Genomic DNA, 22,744 nt, shown 5'->3' with positions numbered 1-22,744 from the left:
TAACCATTGTACCGCTCGGGTGACCTCGTCTGTTTGCGATGACAAGATGGATGTTCCACATTCTCTCTCGCACCCATCATCAATCCGTCAACTTCCCTTGAGCGTTTCCGCCCATCTCTGGAAGACTCTGCATGAGTGGATGTCTCCACTCATGGATCCTCTGCATGCGGCTGCTCCGCATTAGTTTGAGGCTCCTCCTCCTTAGGAACCAAAAGTTCCTCCTCTGCATGCAACCTGAGCTCCCTCTCAAGGGATACTCGCATGGCTTTTTGCTCGTCAAACTTTAGATCTCTGCGTACCACTGTCCTCTGACTGGCAGGCAAGAACACCCGATAGTTGTAGGGTGTATCAGTGTACCCCACAAGTATCCCCAACTCAGCTGTTGGCTCTAGCTTCGTCCGGGCATCTTTGGTCACATGGCAATAAACCGATGATCCAAAGATCCTGAAGTGACTCACATCTGGTCTCTTCCCGGAGAAGGCTTCCATTGGTGTCTTCATCCCCAGTATACAATGCAGGCTTTTATTCTGCAAGTATATTGCTGTATTGCATGCCTCAGCCCACAGATGAAGTGGTAGGCCTTGGTCATGCAACATCACCCGAGCTGCTCCCACAATCGTTCTGTTCTTCCTTTCAGCCACCCCATTTTGCTGTGGGTTATGGGGTGTCGTCAACTCCCGTTTAATTCCTTTTGCTGCACAGAAGTCCTTAAATTGTTGAGAGACATACTCTCCACCATTGTCGCTTCGCAAGGCCCTTATTTTCTTTCCAGATTCTTTCTCAACCAAGGCTTTGAACTCACAAAACCTTGAGAAGGTTTGATCCTTCTTCTGCATGAAGTAGATCCAACATCTACGAGAAAAATCATCAATAAAAATAACATAGTACCTTTGTTTAGTGGTGGAGGCTGTCGAGAATGGTCCACAAACATCTGTATGAACTCGCTCCACGATTGCTCCAGCTCGATTGTCTCGATCCTGAAAGGAAGATTTTGCATACTTACCCAAGGTACAACCTTTGCATGTATCCACTTGCTCCAGTTTACCCTTGGGAAGTCCGGTAGAAATCTGCTGCATGGTCTTCAAGGCCCCATGGTGTATGTGGCCCAATCTTCTATGCCATAGCTCACCAATATCTTGGCTTTGCACCAACTCTGCTTTGGAACTCAATGCAGCACAATCATCTACCTCCAAATTGTAGAGATTCTTTACTCGAATCCCAATCTTCTTGGTCTGTCCGGTGCCGATGTGCCTCAGGAATGCCTTTCCTTTACCAAAGACTACATCATAGCCTTTGTCTTCCAACATAGTGACAGACACTAGGTTCTTCTTTAGACCAGGCACATACTTTACATTAGTCAGGGTGAGAGGAGTTCCATGCTCCCTTTGAAACACAACTGTGCCTTCACTTGAAACACGGTGCTTTCTGTCATCGCCCATCTCTATGCGCATCTGGAGCTCCTTCTCCTCCAAGGTACTGAATAAACTCGTCGCTGGTCATGTGGAATGAGGCTTCACTGTCTAGGTACCAAACATAACCCACCATCGATGAAACCATGCATGCGATGAGGGTGAAATCCAATTCGAATTGTGAGGCCAGTGCCTCACCATCTGATCCCTTCGAAGATCCCTTCTTGGATTTCTTTTGTGGACAATTTGTAGCATAATGGCCCACCTCATGACAATGAAAGCATCGCACTTTCGATTTGTCAATCTTCTTCCCACCATGGGAAGAACTCGATTTGGAATGGGACGCCTTCCCTTTCCCTTTCCTCGCCTTACTCGGTAAGGCTAGATTTTCTTCATCATTATGCTTTGATGAAGAACCATCTCTGGTGCTTCTACTTATCTCCTCCTGCATCAGATTCGACCACAATCGTTCCCAATTTGACAGTTTCTCTCTTCCATTTACTGAGTCTTGGTAGCTATGCCAACTCTTAGGAAGACTGAGGAGAGCAAGACTCAGCATGTCATCATCGACTGTCATGGTTCCTACACTTCCAAGATCATCCTTGCAGGTGGTGAGCTCGTTTAGATATGTAGAGATCGTGTCGCCCTTTTCACACTTGATTTTCCGAAGCTTGTCTTTCAGCGCCAACTTCCTCTGATCGCTACTGTTCTGATATAGATCCTTCAATGTTTTCCACATTGAAAACGGTGTCTCCTTCCCATGGAGACTCAAGACAATGTGGTCTCGAACTCTCTTCAGAAGAATCTTCGTCGCTCTAGCCACACATTTCTTCCATTCCACCAATTCTTGGGCATTAGCTGCTGCTGGCTTGGGGACTTCTTGATCAATGAAGTCCTTCAAACCATTGTCCTCTAATACCGCTTCCATGCGATCCTTCCAGGCTATATAATTTGAGCTGCCATCCAGGGCATACTCGAGTCTCAAACCGTTGAACACCATTGGTGAAATTTGAGATGTGATAAGAATTCGATTTCTATAATCAAGAACTTCAACCTTTGAACTTCAACCTTTGCTCCGATACCATGTAGAATTTCTCATTGTAGATCACCTGATAATGCAATATACTAAAGCAATATACTTGATCTACTTCTACAAACAAACTTGCGGAAGTTTAATCGATTTTAAGCAAGATCAAATAGAACACATATAACAGAGAATGAGAAATCAATCACACATAAACACAGAAGAATACTCTGGGGAAAGCTTCAACTAAAAACCCGCTATTTGTATTATCATACAAGTGGAAATATCTCCGGATTACACAAAGCTTTAGCTCACAAGCTATCCAACTCTCAGTACAATCCCTCAATGCTGCTCATAGACTGAATAGACACAACATATGCCTTCCCTCAGTCCTCCAAGCCTCCTATTTCCTTGCACAGTTTCTCCTGGGTCCTCTGGCTGCCACCTGTGTGAATTCACCTCTCACACAACTCACCAAACTTAGAAATAACTGCGCAATCCTCAAGGAATGAATTCCTTTTGCATGCAAGAGATATCCTCAATGGAATATTCCTGCAACTGATAGTACACTGTCCCATCCTCTGATCTCAACTGGGTCTCTAACTGAACTGACATGCATGAGTTATTTATGAGAGAATATTCAGTTATCTGAAGTACACTAGTTACATGCATGCATGCATTAACTAACTGAACTCACAATCAGTTCCACAAACTGTTGGAACTAATCTAACTGGACTTAACTCAGTTAACTGAGCTAACTAATTACAACTCAAAGTAAAACTCATCATGATCTCCTTAATTAAGGGATAAATTCCTCAATTAAAGGGATAACTGTTGCATGTTTTCACATAGACTTCATGTTTGACTTTCTCCAACTAATTAACTCAAGATGAATTAATTAATTATTTTTCAAATAGCTGCTAAGATCAAATTTGAATTTTAATTCTCATTTTTACTTCAGGGACTAACTAAAATTGGAATGTATCCCGAAATGCTATTTATAGCAATGCTATTTTTAGCACTTCTATATTTAGCATTTCTTGTTGCTATTTTCAACAATTTCACCCATTTTTAGTGTAGCAGATTTGTATCCCTACACAGTTGGTGATGCGGATCAAGCTTCTGGGAATCTTGACCACGATGAAGGAAAGGAACAATAGTGGCTGAAGCAAGTGCCCGTGGCAAAGAGTTTAGAGGCCGAACAGATTTTGGATACGTGCATTGCCAAGAAGATCAGAAGGAAAGAATACTTGGAATATCTTGTGAAGTGGAAAGATTGTCCGATGGAGGATTCTACTTGGATGGATGAAGCAACACTATAGAAAGCAAGTCATTCTATAGAAGATCTTATGAGCAGGAGCTCATAAAATTTTCTTTCTTGGGGAGTCTGATGTAGGTGCATTAGGCTGAGCACATAAAAATGATAAGTTATTAAAGTCAGACCAAGAGCCTAGCAATGTGATGGATTGATCACATGTCAAGGCTAGAACATTTAAAGTTTATTTGTGAAAAGTTTTTGATATTTAGTTAAGATTAGTTAGGAATATCTAGTTAAAAGAAATGATTTTATAGCTAGTAGGTAGTTAGGGCTAAGGGAAATTGGTTCACATCCATGAACTCATTTCTTGGACAATGGTTTATTAGTTTTTGGGGAGAGAGGAGGAACATTTTTGGGTGCTGGAAGTTTTGGTGTGAGATTGAAGTTAATTGAACAACATTTCTTAGACTAGTGGCTTTTTGTATCAACAAATCGAATATGTAAGTGTGTGTGAGAGATTTATTTGCATGTGTTTGTGAGGTTTGTGAACCATAATATTAATATTTGGAGATTGAAATTAATTTGGTCTTTAAATTGCTGTGTTAAATGAGGAATTCATGCACTATATTTTCTTTGTTATTTACATTTAAATGAGAACCCAGAGAATCATATTTCAGTTAATCTTCTAATCCAGTACTTTTGCATCCGAGATTGTGTATTGGAAAGAGTTGTTTTACATTATAGATTCGTAAAGGACAACTGTCATCAAATTTGTGGGTCAATTTCCGATCAAAGGCAGATGAAATTTGAAATTCTGGCATCTGGGTTTTGTGCTGAGCAGGGCCTATTTGGTAACACGCGAGCGATTTTCCAAAAATATTGGTTGGGGAGTTATGAAGGGATCCTTAAATGGTGTTTTTACAGACTGTGTGGCCGGAAAAAACGATTTGTTGTTCCTCCTATAACAACACTATAGTTTGCTGTGAGAGCAATGATTTGTTGTTCCTCCTGTAACAGTACTGTAGTTCGCTGAGAGAGAAATTATTGATGTTCCTCCTGTAACAACATTGTAGTTTGCTGTGAGAGCAATTATTTGCTGTTCCTCTTGTAACGACACTGTAGTTTGCTGTGAGAGTAATGATTTGTTGTTCCTCCTATAACAACACTGTGGTTTGTTGAGAGAGCAATGACTGTTGTTCCTCCTATAATAACACTGTAAGCTGCTGAGATAACATCCATCAATTTGTGGGCCATCACACAGTAACTCTTCTAATTGAATGCACAACAGTCAATCAAGTCATTGATTTTACCAACAATACCAATAGTATATAACAGATTGCAAAATTCTCAATCACTCCTAATGCTATTACACCAATAAATCTTGCTATACATCATTCATCAATTTACAACTAATAGCAACTTTATAGCCATATACAATAATTAGTCCTATGAGTAATACTGAATATTCGTTTGATACAAAACAATCAACTTAGAATTCCTTAATTTCCCTGCTGCCTCAAAATTCCTTATCTGTTCAAATTACAACCCCCATATATTTGGCTTGAACCGATCCTTGCTGCTACTTTAATAGGCCTTGCTGCTCACGAGGGTTTAGCGAGGGTTTTTGCAGCCATAGTTCACTCTCAGAAGGGATTCGCTACCTCAATTGACCTCCGATACTATCACAAAGGTGATCCACTGCCCAAAGATGCTTTAGGATCTTGCTGGCACAGAGTCAGGCCTTGTAGTAGATGTATGTTGCTCATATAAGCTTTGTTGTCACAAAATTAGGTCTCTGCTATGCCAAATAAACCCTCGCTGCCCATATTTGCTTGACTGCCTTGAATATGGCCTTAAAAAGGAGCCACTGTCCTAAAGTGGGCTTCAGGATTGGCATGCAATCACAAGATAATCCCTCAAACCTCGCTTCTCAGAACTAGTGTAAGAAGCCCAATGCTTCCCAAGAGAGTGGCCTCAAGGATCCTCTCTGCCCAGAATGTTATGAATTAAAATTTACATAACTAAAATAAAGATAAATGTATATGTATAATTAATTAACCAATCATTAAATAAATTTAATTAATGATTGAATACTTAGTAATGAATGGACACCATTCCCAAGGGACGTGTCTTATGGGGTTCGTGGCCAGTCAACTCCTATTAAAGGAGCACCGTCACAACCATGTAAATCATCCATTTCATCATCAATTAATGAAAATAGTAGTTATGACTATGTTTAATACACTATGTTTGTTGAGCATCAGGCGTCTAAGTTTTACTATTCCATTCATATCTGAGCGGTTAATTCTCTCGACCTATGTTGTGCCCATTCCACTGTATTTCAGTCCGCTGCCCCCATTGTTGTTGTCACCATTTGTCCCTGTTTTGTTGTTTTCCCCCACTCGAACCTCTATCCTGTGCTTTCGATGCTTCCTTTCCCACTGTCGGCTGTCCAAGCATGAATCGATCCCCCGTCTGCATCCACGCTGCTTCGTTCTGTTGCAGCGTCCACATTCCTTTGTCCCATCTGCTCGGTCCTCCCACGACAATGCTCTCTGTTCTGCGCTGTCCAAAGCCGCTGCCACCTCTCACCCGCACCATCATCTGCATCCATGTCTCTCCACAACTCGTGCATCCCACTGTCCACGCTGTCACCTTCCGCCGCACATTCCATCCATACCCCGATTCAACGCTGGTTGAATAACGTACCGCCGTCCTTTTCGGGCCACGGTCAAACAGCGTGACCATTACATCCAATTACATTTTAACTTATATCAACCATATCATAATAATTATATAACCTATATGTCATAATAATCATATAATTATATAACTACATTTGATATATTATATTGTTACAATTTAATTGTTTAAAAAAAAATTATTAAATAAAAAAAATTATTAAAAAGAAAATTGGGTATTCAAGGAAAAAACAAAACAAAATGGCAAGCAACAACAATGACGATATGAAAAAAATTCAAGAGGATATCAACAAGTTAAATAAATGCCTTGATAACGTCGAGAAGTCAGTTAGTAAGAAAGACCAAATGGCCAATGATATCTCTTTTTAAAAAAACTTGATGAGCCAGCATTTCAGAGGGACTGATCCACGTTCAACTACACAAAGTTCCAAGACTCTGGAAGGTGAGAATTCTCTCCAACATGAGTTCCTGAGGCATGAGAAGCGACGAATACCCCAAATTCACTTCCAAGGAAGCCAATATTATACCAAATCTTCCAAAAGGAACCATCTTACAATAAAAAATGAATTACCTACGTATGATGGTAAGAAATATAAAGGCGTCGTCGTAAGGGTAAATAAGATGGACACCATTTTTTAGCAAATCCTCCACTTGACGAGCAAGAAAGGGTCATGACTGCATCCAATTACCTAGAAGCATAAGCATACGATTGGTTTCTGTGGTTGTCGTCTAAATATATCGGCTGCTCGTTCAATTGGCAAAACTTCAAAATCACTCTGCTAAAAAGGTTTCATGACAAGGAGGAGGATGATGTCTACGAGAGATTCATTCACCTGAAACAAAAGGGATCAGTGAGTGAAGACGCTCAGGAATGGGAAGTATTAGCAGTAAGGTAGAGAGATTCTCAGATGAAAAGCTGTTAAAAATGTATCGCTGTGGCCTTAAAGATTACATTCGCAAAGAATTAAAATTGCGTAAACCCAAAACCATTGAGGATGCCAGACACACAGTTATAATTATTTAGTGAAAACATAAACTCCACAAGGCAACATATGCCAGTAACGAGAGAACTAACAACTACTCCAAGTGGAAGTCATGTAAACCATCATCAGAGAACACTAACATGTACGTTCCACCACCAATGCAAAATGAAGGAAAACAACAATCTAGTGTTGAAAGGAAAAGGAATGGCAAATGTTGGAAATGCGGAGACAAGTATTATCGAGGAAACAAATGCACAACGCAAAAATTGTACAATTGCGAAGCCGAACAAGAAGAAGAGTATTCAGAAGGCAGCGATGGCGAAGAGAACAATGAAGAAAATGCAACCCCTAGTCCATAATCAGAAGAAGATATGCCACGAATTTCTTTGGCAGCCATCACGGGAATAGCTTAGCCACAGACACTAAAGCTTAAAGGTCACATCAAAAAGCAAAACGTTATCGTTCTAATAGACTTAGGGAGTACGCACAACTTCGTAGATGTTAATGTTGAAAAAAGACTGAACATTTTTGCTTACCCTATAGCAGATTTAAAAGTTATGGTAGCAGATGGAAAATGTATAGATGGAGTAGGTAAGTGCCATAAAGTCAAGTTGCAACTAAGCGAATATGAAATGGAGTCCAGTTTCTATACAATCCCCCTAGGGGGAGTAGACGTCGTTTTAGGGATACATTGGTTACAAACGTTAGGCACGTATTTAACAAATCACCAAAAGAAGTTCATTAAATTCAAATTGCATGGAAGGAAATATAAGCTATTTGGGTTTCAAGCTCCACCAACTCAAGTCATCTCCGATTCTCCACTTAGCGGATGAAGAAACTTATTCGCAAGGGAGCCCCAACATTTGTCGCATGATGTTAACAGTTGGAGTTATTATCGATAGAAGGGACTCACCAGCGATCAAAAATCTCATCCTTGATCTAGAAATACAAGAAGGTTTTTCAAGATCTGCCAATGAAATTACCCCCCTAAAAGGATTTTTGAGCACATCATTGAAGTCAAACCACTCGACACCGGTAAACGTTAAACCATATCATTATCCCCATCACCACAAGACATAACTAGAACGATTAATACATGATCTGCTGAAGCATGGAATCATTACGAAAAGTAGAAGTCGTTACGCTACACTCGTAGTATTGGTCAGGAAGAAGGATGGGTCCTTCCATTTGTGTATAGATTATAGAGGGTTAAAAAAAGTCACTATCAAACAAGTTATGATTTCGTTCATTGATGAAATGCTAGATGAAATACACAGTGCAGAATACTTCTCAAAATTAGATCTAAGATCAGGGTACTACCAAATACGAGTAAGACTAGAAGACGTTGAAAAGACAACATTCATAACTCACGAAGGACATTATGAGTTTAAAGTTATGCCATTTGGTTTAGCAAATGCGGCAACCACCTTCCAAGCAACCATGAATGAACTTTTTCACCCATATTTACGAATGTTTGTAGAGGTTTTCTTCGATGAGGTTCTGGTCTACAGTAAGACATGGAAGGAACATCTCAAGCATCTGGAAGAAGTATTACATGTATTGGAGAAGAATTAGTTCTATGCCAAGTTATCAAAGTGTACCTTTGGGCAAAATGAAGTTGAAGACCTAGATCATGTTATATATAGGGAAGGAGTCAAAGTGCATCCCATCAAAATCAAGGCAATCAAAGAATGGCCCAAACCCAAGAACTTATGCAAGCTAAGAGGATTTTTAGGGCTAAATGGGTATTACAAAAGATTTATAAAAAACTATGCACATCTGACAACACCCTTGACCATCTGTTAAAGAAGAATGCTTTCAGTGGAATGACCAAGAAACAAGTGTTTCGAGAATTTAAAGGGAGTAATGTCAACCACACCAATGTTACGACTCTTGACTTCTCCAAACCATTTGTAGTTGAATGTGATGTTTTAGGATTTGGAATTGAAGCCGTATTGATGCAGGATAACCACCCTACAGTATTTGAAAGCAGGAAACTTAATAAACGAGAAGGTTTGAAATCAACATACCAAAAGGAGATGCTCGCCATCATACATGCTTTAACAAAGTGGCACCAATACTTGCTTGGGAGTAAATTTTCAATCTGAACCGACCACAACAGTCTTCAATTCTTACTTCAGCGAAAGACATTATCAACCGAACAACAGAAGTGGATGGAGAAGCTGTCAGCTTTTGACCTAGAAATATTGCACAAGAAGGGGAAGGAGAATGTTGTAGTTGATGCACTCTCACGTAAGGATGATGACAACACAACATGTGTCGCCATGATAGTTGTTCCAGAATGGCTGGACGAAATACGAGCCGAATATGCCAAGGATGAGGATTATGACTTTATGATTAAAAACATCAATCAATATACCAATTTTGAGTGGAAGAATGACATAATATAGTAGAAAGGTAAAATTTGCCTAACACCAAGATCCAAATTTAAGATGAAGATTTTAAAAGAATCTCACAATTCGCTCGCGGTCGGACATGTCAGATTCTACAAGACTTAATACAACATTTGACAGTCATTCTATTGGAAGGGCATGAGTAAGGAAATTCAGAAATATGTGGCAGAATGTGATATTTGTCAAAGGAATAAGAGTGAAAATATTCCAACCCCAGGTTTGTTACACCCGCTACACATTTCCAACCATAAATGGGAAGAGATTTCGATGGACTTCCTAGAAGGACTACCTGCATCTGACGGTAAGGACAAGATATTTGTAATAGTTGAAAGACTCACTAAATATGCCCATTTTATGGTTATCAATTAAACCGACACAACTAAGAAAATTGCGAATATGTTTTGTAAAAAGCCATAGAGACGCAAGGTTTAAAGGTAATTTTTGGAAGGATTTCTGCCAACAAGTGGGGATATCCCTCAACATGAGTTCGGCCTATCACCCTCAAACAGATGGCCAAACTGAAGTCGTAAATAAATGCTTGGAAAGATATCTTCGTTGCTTCATCATTGTCAAACAAAATCGATGGATCCAATGGCTACACCTAGCAGAATGGTGGTACAATACCACCTACCACACGTCAACTAAGATGATGCCTTTCCAGGCTTTATATGGTTATGAGCCACCTAGGTGGAAGGACTTTGCACTACTCGATTCTAAAGTTCCAACAGTAAAAGACCACTTACAAGAAAGCCAAAGAGTCATTAATTTATTAAAAGAAAATCTAACTATGGCACGTAATAGAATGAAACAACAGGTCGACCAACATCACATTGAAAGAGAGTTTGAGAAAGGAGATTGGGTTTTTGTTAGGCTCCAACCTTACAAGAAATTGTCATTAAAACAACAAGGGAAAAATAAGCTATCACCTAAATATTATGGGCCGTATCAAATAGTAAAAAAAATAAGTAGCGTGGCTTATAAACTTAAGTTGTCAGACAATTGTCGAATCCATAACACCTTTCATGTATCAAGTCTCAAGAAAGTGCTAGGGCAAAACCAAATAGCTCAAATAGAAATACCAGAAACTGATGAAGAAGGAAGAATCGTCTTAGAACCGGAAGGTATACTCGCTACTCGAGAGAAAGTATTACAGTCTAAGACAATTAAGGAGTTCCTCATCAAATGGAAGAAACTACCAGAGGAAGACTCATCTTGGGAGACAGAACGTTTTCTTCAGCAACACCCCACCTTACCTATGCTTTGAGGACAAAGCATTTTTAAGGAAGAGGCAATGTTATGAATTAAAATTTACATAACTAAAATAATAATAAATGTATATGTATATTTAATTAACCAAACATTAAATAAATTTAATTAATGATTGAATACTTAGTAATGAATGGACACCATTCCCAAGGGACGTGTCTTATGGGGTTCGTTGTCAGTAAACTCCTATTAAAGGAGCACTGTCACAACCATGTAAATCATCCATTTCATCATCAATTAATAAAAATAATACTTATGACTATGTTTCATACAAATGTCTATGTTTGTTGAGCATCAGGCGTCTAAGTTTTACTATTCCACATAACAAGCCTCAATGTCCACTCTGCTTTAGAAAATGACCTTAGGGTCCTCGCTGCCCACAAGTACTTGAGGATGGGGCCACTAGCTTAGAGAATAACTTTGCTGCCCATGTAGTGCTAGATACCTTTGCTGTCATAGAATGCTAGCCCTCCAGAAACCCTATGTAGCCTCTAGAAATGGCGTCTGTAGCCTCAAGTGAAGATGCAACCACAAAAGATCACATCCAAATGGGCCGCAACCTGTGGAAGAGAGAACCCGAGGTATTTTGCTGCCAATGAGTGCCCTAGAATCACAAGAAACACCTTCACTTTCTCAGAGATACGTTGTTGGTCAGAGAATACCTCATAACCCTTGTTGCTCCACACTTGCTACTTCAGAATTGCCACAAGATAGATGAGTGTTGCCTCAAAAATTTTGCTGAACAGAGTAGAGAGAAGGGATTAGCTAGGGAGGAATCTTTCATCACCGAAACCAATAAGAAAGAAAGGGGTCTTAAAACCCTCCAAGAGCCCCAGCTCACAAAACAGAAATATCCACAAATCATGATGATCAAAATGAATCTCCTCCCTCCTTTTTATAGCTTTCCTTTGGGGTTATCCCCTTTTAATTTTAAATTTTTGAGTGGCTCACAAGTTTCCCTCCATTTGCCCCAAATTTGACTTCCATTACAAGTTTTCCTTCATTTACCCCAAATTATCTAATGTTAACCCAATAATATTAAATAATGGGTTCCCCCTTTACAAATGGCTATAGCCTACTAGGTTAGATAGGCTACTTCGTCCTCCCTTGGGGAATTTAATTAGAAGAGGACATTATGGGGTAAAAACCCAAAATTTTTGATCCTGGAGATTTTTAATCCCAACAAGTTTGGGATGGATTTTCTACTTCAAATAATGATCAAATAGCTTTTGGAAGTAAGAAAATTGAATAGGATTGAAGAGATATATCTTTGGATGCCAAATCACCTTGAAGAGAGTTTTTCCTACCTTGTAACAAGTGATTTCAACTTGCTGTTGTAGTCCTGCAAACCCTCGGACAACAACTTGTTTTGATGAAATCAAGCTTTATCTACACACAACAAGCCACTATACCTCTCTTGGGCCAATTAGATAGATCTTTGTAGCAAAACCTGAGTGCCAGGCTACCTTAAAGATATAAAATTTAAACACAAGCTAGTGAAATTTTTTTTTTTTAATTTATCTTATGGTTTTTTATTTTCAAATATAAATAGACAAGGAAATTTAAAAAGATTTTTGAATTTTGAAATCTTTGATGACTTACCTTGTACCACTCTAATTACTTCTTTGTGCTGGATTGTGATCACAACCCTTTCTAGATCAGCCCTTGAATTAATTTCGACTAATGAATATGGAGGGCTTGCAATAGTTGCCTCCACTCTTGTATGAGGCTTGTATCGATGCCAAAATCTAATTAGGAGCAATTCCCTTAGTGGAACTCCTTTGGCCAATGGATCAACTATGAGACTAGAGAGATATAATCCTTTAGGAAGTACCCTTGATAAGGGTTTGTCCAAAAATCAGATTTCAAAAGCTCTAGCTCAAGAAGAAAAAGGGGACCTTTTTCTGTAAGAGACTTAGTAGCCCCTAGATGGATCGATCCACTTAACTTTGTATAACTTCAACAAAACCAACAAAATATCTTATGAAGCACAAAATTCTTTACAAGAGCTAAGAAGAGAAAGAATAGAAAAGCCAATCCACAAATTGAAGAGAAGTTGTTTGCATCAAAGAAATTCTTATTATGGCATTATGATCTCACATTTTCACAACATGGTTTGCTAAGGAGGGAGAGCTCTAAATTTATAGATGAGGGTCTCAAAATTTATCCTCCTTTAATTCCACAAAATAGGGTGATTTGTCATTCAAAAAATATTTGGAGACTAAGTCAAAAATAAAATTTTGAAATTACATTGCCTAAACAATCATAAGAGGCTAGATGTCCCATCAAAAGGGGTGGGGGTGGGGGTGGGGGGGCGATTACAAGTGAAGAGGTTGATTTGGCCTTTAGAGGTTAATGTTTCACTTTAGAAAGGCTTGATAATCTAGATTGTATCATTATATTATTTTTCATCCTTCTTAATGCTTTTAGAGTGGAAAAATTGGAGGAATTAACTCACAAAACCATTTTTACTGGTGTCCTAGTTTGGCGAATTGGGGTTTGAAACCTTCTGGATGGAGTTTGAGGCATTAAATGATGTTTTATGGAGGTAAAACTTTTCCTCTTAACTGACACACTCCCTAACACTATTCTACACTTAAATACCTTTCGAACGACGCAAGAAAAACCTCAAACAAAGTCAGTATGCGAAAGTTATGCCACTTGGAAGTTGACCTTGTTTTTACCACCATGATTCGAGAGGATGTAACGTTAGCCCCCATTATTCATGGAAAAGGGGTTAGCCATGTGGTCATGATGAAGAAGACTCTAGAAGAGTCAATATTGCAACCCTAGTTGAAAGTTGAAGGAGTTAAACTTAACCACTAGTTGGCTATCGAGCTATGTTATGATTGGGCCACAAAGAGGAAAAGGGGATTCCCATAGATAAGCAGAGTAGCTGAGAGAGAGAGAGAGAGCAAAAATAGAGGATTTGTACACTGTATCAACCCATAGACCACATATCTGGTTCTTTTGTACTTGCATCAATTTCCATTTAGGGAATGAGAGAGTAGAGAAACCCATTGTTTTAAAAACTAGCCGTTTCGACTCCGATTCGGCTGAGTTGGTCCGAGTCATAGCTCAACTGGGTCGACTCGGCCTTTGAACTGGACCGGCCGGCCGGGTTGTTACCAAGCCGACCGAGTTGGCTAACGACTCGGCCGACTTGGTAACAACCCAGCCGGCTCGGTAACAACCCGGTCGGCTCGGCCGAGTCCAAGCCAACTCGGCCGGCTCGGTAACAGTGGCCGGTCAAGTCACTTCAACGACATTTTTTTTTGAAATTTCATTTTTGGGGACTCCCTGGGCTTCCCTGTCTGACTCATGGGTTTCCCTGTCTGACTCTGATCCCTAGTATTGATATGCTATTCATGGTAATGTTAAATTCTTAAAGTAAAAGTGACATTCTCCTTAATCTTCATTTTCATCCTTTTACTTAAATTTTTAACATTACCATGAAATGACTCAGGATGTTTGAGAGTGGTTCCGGCCTCATTGGATTTCATATGGAGAAAGTAGAATTTTAGATTTCATTCAAAATCCAGCAGACTTATCAGTTTTTCAGGGTTTCAGGATTGGGGGATTGCAATGTTTCCATTGAATTTTGTCATGTATTAGGGTATGGAACTCGTATTTAATCAAGAGCACCAATCCCTCTATGTACCTTGATGTTAGTGACATTGGTTGTCGAACTCCTCGGGATTCGCTCCCAAACTGGGAGCTTTTGGAAATGTCGCTCCCACTCCCGTTTTCGCTCCCGCTCCTCGCTTTCGCTCCCGCTCCCAAGTAACACTGAGCGAAATGATGTTGGCAACTCTAGCAGTGGCCAGTGGTACTGGTCACAGACTTTTGTTGTAGAGGCCATTTCTAGCCTCCTTGGTTTTGTGTTTTTCTTTTGAATCTGATCTCTATATCATCATCGTGTATGAATTGGACAGTGCACTGGGTGCCATTTTGATATAATGGATGTATTCATGAGCCTACTTTGATCATATGTTGTCTTCTATCTATATTCTAATGCTGTGCGTTTGGAAACATGAATGAGAATCTTTAAAATTATGTGTTTTTAAAAAAAAATAAATATTTAATGTATTTTTTACAACAACCGAGTCATTGAAATGGAGCCGGCCGAGTCGATACCGAGTCGGAGTCAGAGTCAGAGTTGACCCTCAGCCGAGTCGGAGTCGGAGTTTTAAAACATTGGAGCAACCTCATGTTCCAGTTGTATTTTCTCTCGTAAGGGTTTCCCAAATCATATTTCATGTTATTATGGTTGTGAATGATTGTATTTTTGTCTCTTCTCTATTTGCCACACTTTATATATTGCATGAAATTTTTTTTTAATAAATCTAGAAGTCTAAGAAATTAACCCTCATAGTATAGATTTTGGATTTTAAGTATGTTTTTATCAGATTTGTTGTCACGACCTATCTAGTGGAATATCCATGGTAGTTTATAGATCACTTGAATTTTTTTTAGGAATCCTTGAGTGCTCCAATGTCCTCCAAAATAGCCCCAACATTCCTTCAAATTCCCTCACGTGTCCTCCCAACGGCTAGTAGAATGGACAAGTTCGTTAAGGATGAAACTTGCTTAAAGATTGGTCCTTGATTCCCTTTGAGTGATCTTTGCTTTTCTTGGGGTGATTTGACTACGGAAAAATTGCCCTTTGGTCCAAAGTTTGCTTTCCTTGACCTGAACTCCTTAACTTGCTCTATAATCCTCTAATGTTTCCCCTGTGAAGTCAAATTTGTCCATTTGACTTTGAAATAGGTACTTTATTCATTTTTGCTTGCTAACTTGCATTTAATCGCAGAGAAAACTTGTCCTTCATTGATTTTTCCACCTTCGTTGGTCCAAATGTTCCTTTGAATGAGCTGGAGGGCTGTCTTTGCCCGACATGTGTGGTCAACCCCCTAGAAATGTAGCCCTAAAGTTTAGACCTCCAATGCCTTTGCTTGCATGAAAAATGCGGAACCTGGATTCTGTTGGAAATTTTTTGTAGATGCCAATGATTTGGTCATTCCCATTTGGCCAAGCAATGACCTTCAAATTGCCTCTGGAAACTTACTCATGCCATGAAAGTTGGGTGGTTGACTTAACATATCTTTAACATATCTTCCTCCTGAATCACCAATTTTGAAAATTTTCAAAGGGCAGGGGAAGAGGAAATTTTGTTGCTTGATCTAAGCACTTTGACCAATGACCCTCAGAAACCTATGCATTGGGATCCACAAACTATTGGGAAATGTGAGAAAGCCAAAATGAGAACTGTGACATGATGAAGACACCAAGGCCAAGGAATGCCTATAGACTTAATAAGATAACCAAGCGGGGAAAGGGTAGGTGTACTAGGATTAAAAGGAGATCAATGGGAAAAAATCAATACGTAATCACCCTTATAGGGCTAGACAAAGTGTTACCACAATTCATGAGTCCTAGTAGGTCCACATCTGGGATGTCCACATAACACCCCAGCACATAAGGATGCTCATCAAGGCATGGAATTACGGCCCACTGGGGGTATGTTAGTAGTGGCATAAGACCAAGCACCATTGAAATGAAGCTAAGAGGACTGGCCATAACTATCCATACCCAGGGAAAGAAATCGGCCCCCCTCTCAGCCCGAAGGCAAGAGAGAAGTTGCTGGTACGCTCTATAAGCTACCCTTTTTCTAATTTTATGTCTATAACATGCTATGTGATATAGCCCATATTTTTGGTATAATGAATAATATCAAAACATTGTCTCTTCTATCTGCATTGTTGTGTATTTTTATTTGTGTATCTGTGATGAAAGTTACAAAAGACTATCATGCCAATTTGAGGGATTTTTCAAAGACAATAATTCTTTTCATTGAACTACAAAACCACTGCAATTTGAAATAACATTTAATGCAACACACTTCATTTGTGAAATATCAACATCCAGGTTATATGATTATTCCTTGAGACTTTTCATTTCTTCAAAATCAGTAATAATATGTTAAGAGTTTAATTGAATTGTATATTTCTATAGGATTTTGCTCGTTTTGCAACTTCGGACTGAAAAAATAATGAAAGTATTGTTTAAAGTGACTACATAATTAGAAATTAAATTTTTAACTTTGGCTATATGCACTTTGCTTTTTTCCAGGCAAAAACATTGGATTATGTAGAAACCATGAAGCTTGAAATACAACGTCTTCAGTTGAATATATCAGCTGCTGAAAGAGATAGGGCACTACTGTCTGTTGGTCGTGACCCTGCTACTATTGATCCTAATAGATTGCTGGAACCCCACTATGTGGCACAGCTACGGAGAACTGCACAAAATCTTGCATTGTCAAGCCAGATTGCATCTGAGGACAAGAAATTATCAGTTATTGGCCTGGAGGATGAGGGTGATGATGGTATTGAATTTTGGAATGTAGATGGCTTCAGTGATAACTGTACTGATCCTAAGTGTGAAGTTCATGCTGAGACACAATGGATCAAAAGCATTGATTTTAAGAGTACTCCTGAAAGGTTGCATGAACTTCCAGTTTGTTCTAGATGTAGTAGAAGGGTCTGTAGAGTGTGCAGAGCAGGAAAGGGTAGTGTTTTACTACGTGATGCAGTGAATCCTGGTGCAGGTCAGGGTGGATCTAGTCATGGAGGTTCTGCTTACCGTTTGTCAGCTGCAGATAAAGTCCTTTGCAAAAGATGTTGTCCACAAAAGGTTCTTGATGCTCTTCTTCTGGACCGTGTCAAAGTTCTCAGTTCTTTGCGTCAAATATCCCGTGTGAAGTGTGCAGCTTTAAAAGCTTTAGAGCAATTGGTAGGATGTAGCTCAAAAGATTCTGGTATGGACCTTGGTAAAAGGGATGGGAGCTTGGAAGGACCTGGAAGATCTGAGAGTGGATTGAAGACTTTGTTTCAGGGGGAGTTTTCACTTGCAGAATTTCCATATGGAGGTTTACTATATCCGGTGAGTGTTACACAACATTAGCCTGACATATGTGCATTACATGATTTAAAACTTAAAATCATTTCTTGTTCAAGATGGCTTACATAAGATTGTTTTGGATCTCTGGAAATCTAAAAGAGGTGTTGAAGGTTCAGACTGTAGAGTATAGGAGGAATTTTAATGAAACCATGTTTACTTCAATTGCATCAGCTTTCCCATGGGCTATGTCTGAGTAAAATTACTGGAATGGTGTTAGATCAAAGTGTTATTTCATAAATTCTATTAATTTGGAGTGAAGAAAGTCTTTATCCATGATAACCTTCCTTTTTTGTGCTCTCTGTGGCTGCCAATATTATATATTGATCTAAAACTATTAATATGTGTTGCCTGAAAAATGAAATATTTTCTGTTTGTAATTTGATTTTTTCAAGCAAACTTGACATGTTTGATTTTGAATGTTTTATGATTGTAGGGACCAGGAATTAATAAGGATTGTCTGTTTTGAGAATGTTCCGTGTAACGAACAAAGTTCGTTTACGCTCTGATACCAATGTAACGAACAAAGTTCGGTTACACTCTGATATCAAAATTCTACGAACAAAGTTCGTATACACTCTGATACCAAATGTTATGAACAAAGTTCATACACACGACTTAAATACTCCAGAACACTTGGAATATGAAGACATTCATGGAGGATAGAAATATATATTGAATAGTATATAAAAGAATTCATATGAGATATTGTGGTTACAAATGAGGGCCCGCTTATATACCCTAGGCAGGTGCCCCTTCATGCTTGATCATATCTTTTGAGACATACCTTTTCAGTATACTAATTCACTGTTAACTATTTAATTATTAATTATTTATATTCATAACATTCTGTTGATCTTTTAGTGTTTCTCCTAAGATTTTTACATAAATATTTCAAGGAAAAGAGAACTGAGCAAAGAAAAATAAAGTCCAACCAAAATCATAAAATTCTTTAATCATTTGAATGGAGATTATGAAAATCACCTCCCAACAAACTTTTGCAATGACGGAATAACTTAGAACAAAAGTGTTGATTATTAATATGGATACTGGCCACATCTCTATGAGGATCAGCGATTTGCAGCTGACCCAGTGGCCATAATCAAATAAGTTAACAGAATTGATTTTATATCCAAGTATTTTTCTTATTCATTGTTGTCATTGAAAATATGCAGCCTTTTCAGTAGGGTATCTACTTCTGACTCGAAAAGGTTTTATATACCTTTGAAAATAGCATGGTTTAGGAAGCATTGATAACCTACAAAATATTTTATTTTGGATATTTATGCATTCGTGTACTTTATCTTCCAACTATTGCATGTTTCATCATGTATGGGTGATTTCTTATTTTAATATGTATCATGATGTGATTTCATATGAGTACAACTGATATTTGAGAGAAGATACACCCACTAATAGCTTCAGGGCCTCAAATTGGAATGAAACCTGTACATCTCATGACTTTGCCCCTTTCCATGGGTTTGTTAAGTCAGCTTGGGTCGAACACCAAATATATTAGAAGGAAGACGGGAGAAAGTTTATATTTCTTAATGCAAGTTCATGAGGAAGATAAAATGATCGTGCATAGTATAGACTATTATATAAGGATGCTAACATAATGTCTTTAAGTTTAAGATGGTGTTGGTTTAATATTTGTTTGCGTAAACAGAACCAATGTCTATCCCCCACTTGAAAGAGAACTGTAAACTGATGTTTATCATTAAGGGCTTTACAATTGGTATGTTTGCAAAACTGTCTGACTTTGAAATTTTGCTTTGACAAGTGATCGACAAATGTAGTGACCTTGCCTTGTTCTTTCTGGTAATGAAATATTGAAATATCTGGAAGAGTTTGTTCAGACTTCAGAGTGAATCCACCCGAAGTTACCTATTTCAAAATTGCAAAAGAGGTAATAGATCAATAAGTAATTACTCGTTCGTATGCTACATGTGTTGAAATTTTTAAGTCTACCAGTTAGAAACCCTCCATGCACTTTACTGATTTATTCCTACCTACTTGTTTTGTTACTTAACAAGTTATTTACAATGTAAATACTGAAAATAAACACTAGTGCATGCTCAACATATTACATATCATCAACTGAAGGAAACAGAAACAAGCATACAAAATGACACTGTTATTTTTGGATCGATGTCCTCGGAAAAACCCAATGCGGGAGAACCGGTGCAACTATCTGAGGGTTTTCTTATTAAGCAATTTCAGAGTACAATCTGGGTGCCAAAACTGGCTTACCCAACAGAGAATTCCCTTGGCAGTATTACCTCTCAGTTTGAGACAAATGTCTGTTGACCTAGGTTGTCATTGATGTCAATATGGCAATATTCTAGATACTAGAAGCCAAGGGGAAGCCGAGCAGATCCATGAAGAGACAGGAGTAAGGCCATCAGGATAGCCAAGCCATAAGCAAGAGGAGTTACCAAAGGAAGCAGATCAAAGCATATCACAGGATATCAGAGCAAGAGAGGCGTTCATATATGCAAGGAGGTCTTTGAAAGACACTGCCAAGCTAGAGGAGCCACATTGGAGCAAGAGGAGCTACAGGAGGAGCCATATATATATATGTAATATATATATGCCAAAACTGAGTTCTCAAAGTACAAGAGAAAACAAAGCAAACAGAGGACGCAAATAGCCATTGGATCAACAGAGGAACAAACAGAGCCATCAGAGAAACAGAGGATGCAAATAGCCATCGAAGGGAGCAAACGAAGCCATGGGAGGCAACAAACAGAGCTATCAGAGCCACAGAGGAAGCAAACAAAGCTATCGGGAGCCATCGGGAGCCGTATAGGCCACAAAAGAATTATATGCTAGCAAATGCACTATTGGAGGCGGAAGACTTAGACACATATCCGAATACACTAACGGAGTGGAAAACCATATATATATGCATTTAACGCAAACGGAGGCCAAAAAACCATATATATATGCTTGAACACTATCCACGGCATAAACATACATATGGCGGCAAAAACCATACATATATGCGCTTAACACTATCGGAGGTGCAAACGGAGGCCAAAGCATATATATTACAAATACACTATTGGAGGCAGAGCAGTATATTATATCAGCGAGTTCTATTAAGTGTCACCCCCGAAACCTCCGATTGCGATAATATATGCGCGGACCCATGGGATCATTGCAATACGTTGCAATTTAATATCGCGTCCGTTGCGTCGGGATTATGTATCGTGAGTGGTAAAGGCCTGCCACATTAAAACCTCCGATTGCAATAAAGTATGTGGATCCGATGGTCCTATTTAATTGCACCCTATTGTTATGTCGCATCCGGCGGTGTTATCGCATCGCTTAAGTGGAGTGGCCCAAACCCTTACGACTTGCGATTGCCAATTTGTACCGCATCGACATATCGGAGCGGAATATATATATATATATATTGAAGTGACTATTGCGGATCGCCGATAGCGACCAACGATATCGCATCGGACCAAAGGAAAAGCACCGATAGTTGAGAGCCTTGTGATGTCGATTGCCGATACTGCGATTGGATCTTGACTGTCCGATCGGTCAGATCTGGATTTGCTGTAAAAGCCATATAACTGTGTAAAAGGTGGAAGATCGCAGTTTTAACATTTTGAAGGGTTTTTGGGCCCCGAAAGGGGAAGACCATTATCTCTTTGATATTTGCCATGCGCGGGCCTCTGAGGCAGAAATGCATACGATAACGCTCTCGATAGTTCAGGAGGCCTGAACTATAGTTTAGGAGGCTGAATCAAGCCGATTGCAATTTCGATTGGGACATGGTTGTCCATTAAACAAAGCCGTCTCTGTGTATGCCTGTAATTATTGATAAAAGGAGCGTTGTTAACGTGTCCTCTCTGATGACTTAACGTGTCCTCTCTGATGACTTAACGTGTCCTGTGAGCACAAATAGACAGAGGAAACAGAAAGCTGGGAAGCTGAAGAAGCAAGCGAGTGTTGAGGAAGCCAAAGGGCCAGCGAAGAGGGGAAACCAAGAGACAGAAGAATGGGGAACATATAAGACAGAAAAAATAGAGAACATAGAGGAGTTAGAGCTGTTAATGCTGTTGAAGGTTGTTAAAACGCTGTGGAAAATAAGCTGGAGGAGACATAGGCAACGAGAGGATCTAGCAGAACAGAGAGAGGGCCGAAGGGCCAACAGGACAGCAGACAGTGGAAGGGGAGAAGGTGCCAGTAGAGAACATTAGCTTGAATAGGAAGTTGTTATTTATGCAAAGCTTATTGCAGCTAACAGTAGACTGACTAAAGCTGTGTGAAGACATTATCAGAGAGCATGAAGGCTATTGGAGACTATGTGTGGGCAGTGTGCAGAGTTGTAAAGACTACTTCATAAGAATACTGGTTGTCATTGATGCTATAGCTTGGAGACTGCAGTGAAGCTATAATTAGACAAAACTCAGTAGAGAAGAGTTCTGAGAGCAGAACATTACTATCAAATGAACCTTGACAAGATTGGGTCAGAACCCTTGAGTTTGGTGCCTCAGAAGTATGTAGGATTGGAGTCCTTGGGGCTGGTGTCTCAGAAGCAAGAAGGATAGGAGTCCTTGGGGCTGGTGCCTCAGAAGTAAGAAGGATTGGAGTCCTTGGGGTTGATGCTTCAGAAGTAAAAAGGATAGGAGTCTTTGGGATTGGTGTCTCAGGAAATGGAAGGATTGAAGTCCTTGGGAGTTGGTGCTACTAAGTCCAAGATTGGTGTCTTGG

The 22,744-nt window shown here is 39.3% G+C and overlaps 1 protein-coding gene across 4 annotated transcripts in view; it reads left to right on the top strand.

The window, feature by feature from the left end:
* SAC9 (sacI homology domain-containing protein / WW domain-containing protein) overlaps window positions 1-22,744 on the top strand; it is a 339,290-nt gene that overhangs the window by 165,785 nt on the left and 150,761 nt on the right. For all 4 annotated transcript variants that reach the window (XM_089419453.1, XM_089419451.1, XM_089419452.1 and 1 more), the window contains one exon: window positions 17,189-18,001. In XM_089419453.1, the coding sequence (XP_089275579.1) occupies window positions 17,189-18,001 (813 nt within the window). The remainder of the gene's footprint in view (window positions 1-17,188; window positions 18,002-22,744) is intronic.

Source organism: Pinus tabuliformis, chromosome 4_1 (assembly GCF_031772625.1).
Source record: "Pinus tabuliformis cultivar Carrire ecotype Pingquan chromosome 4_1, CPIR1, whole genome shotgun sequence".
NCBI classification, from domain to species: domain Eukaryota; kingdom Viridiplantae; phylum Streptophyta; class Pinopsida; order Pinales; family Pinaceae; genus Pinus; species Pinus tabuliformis.
The sequence above is the reverse complement of the archived record's forward strand: the minus strand, read 5'-3'. Positions and strand labels throughout refer to the sequence as shown.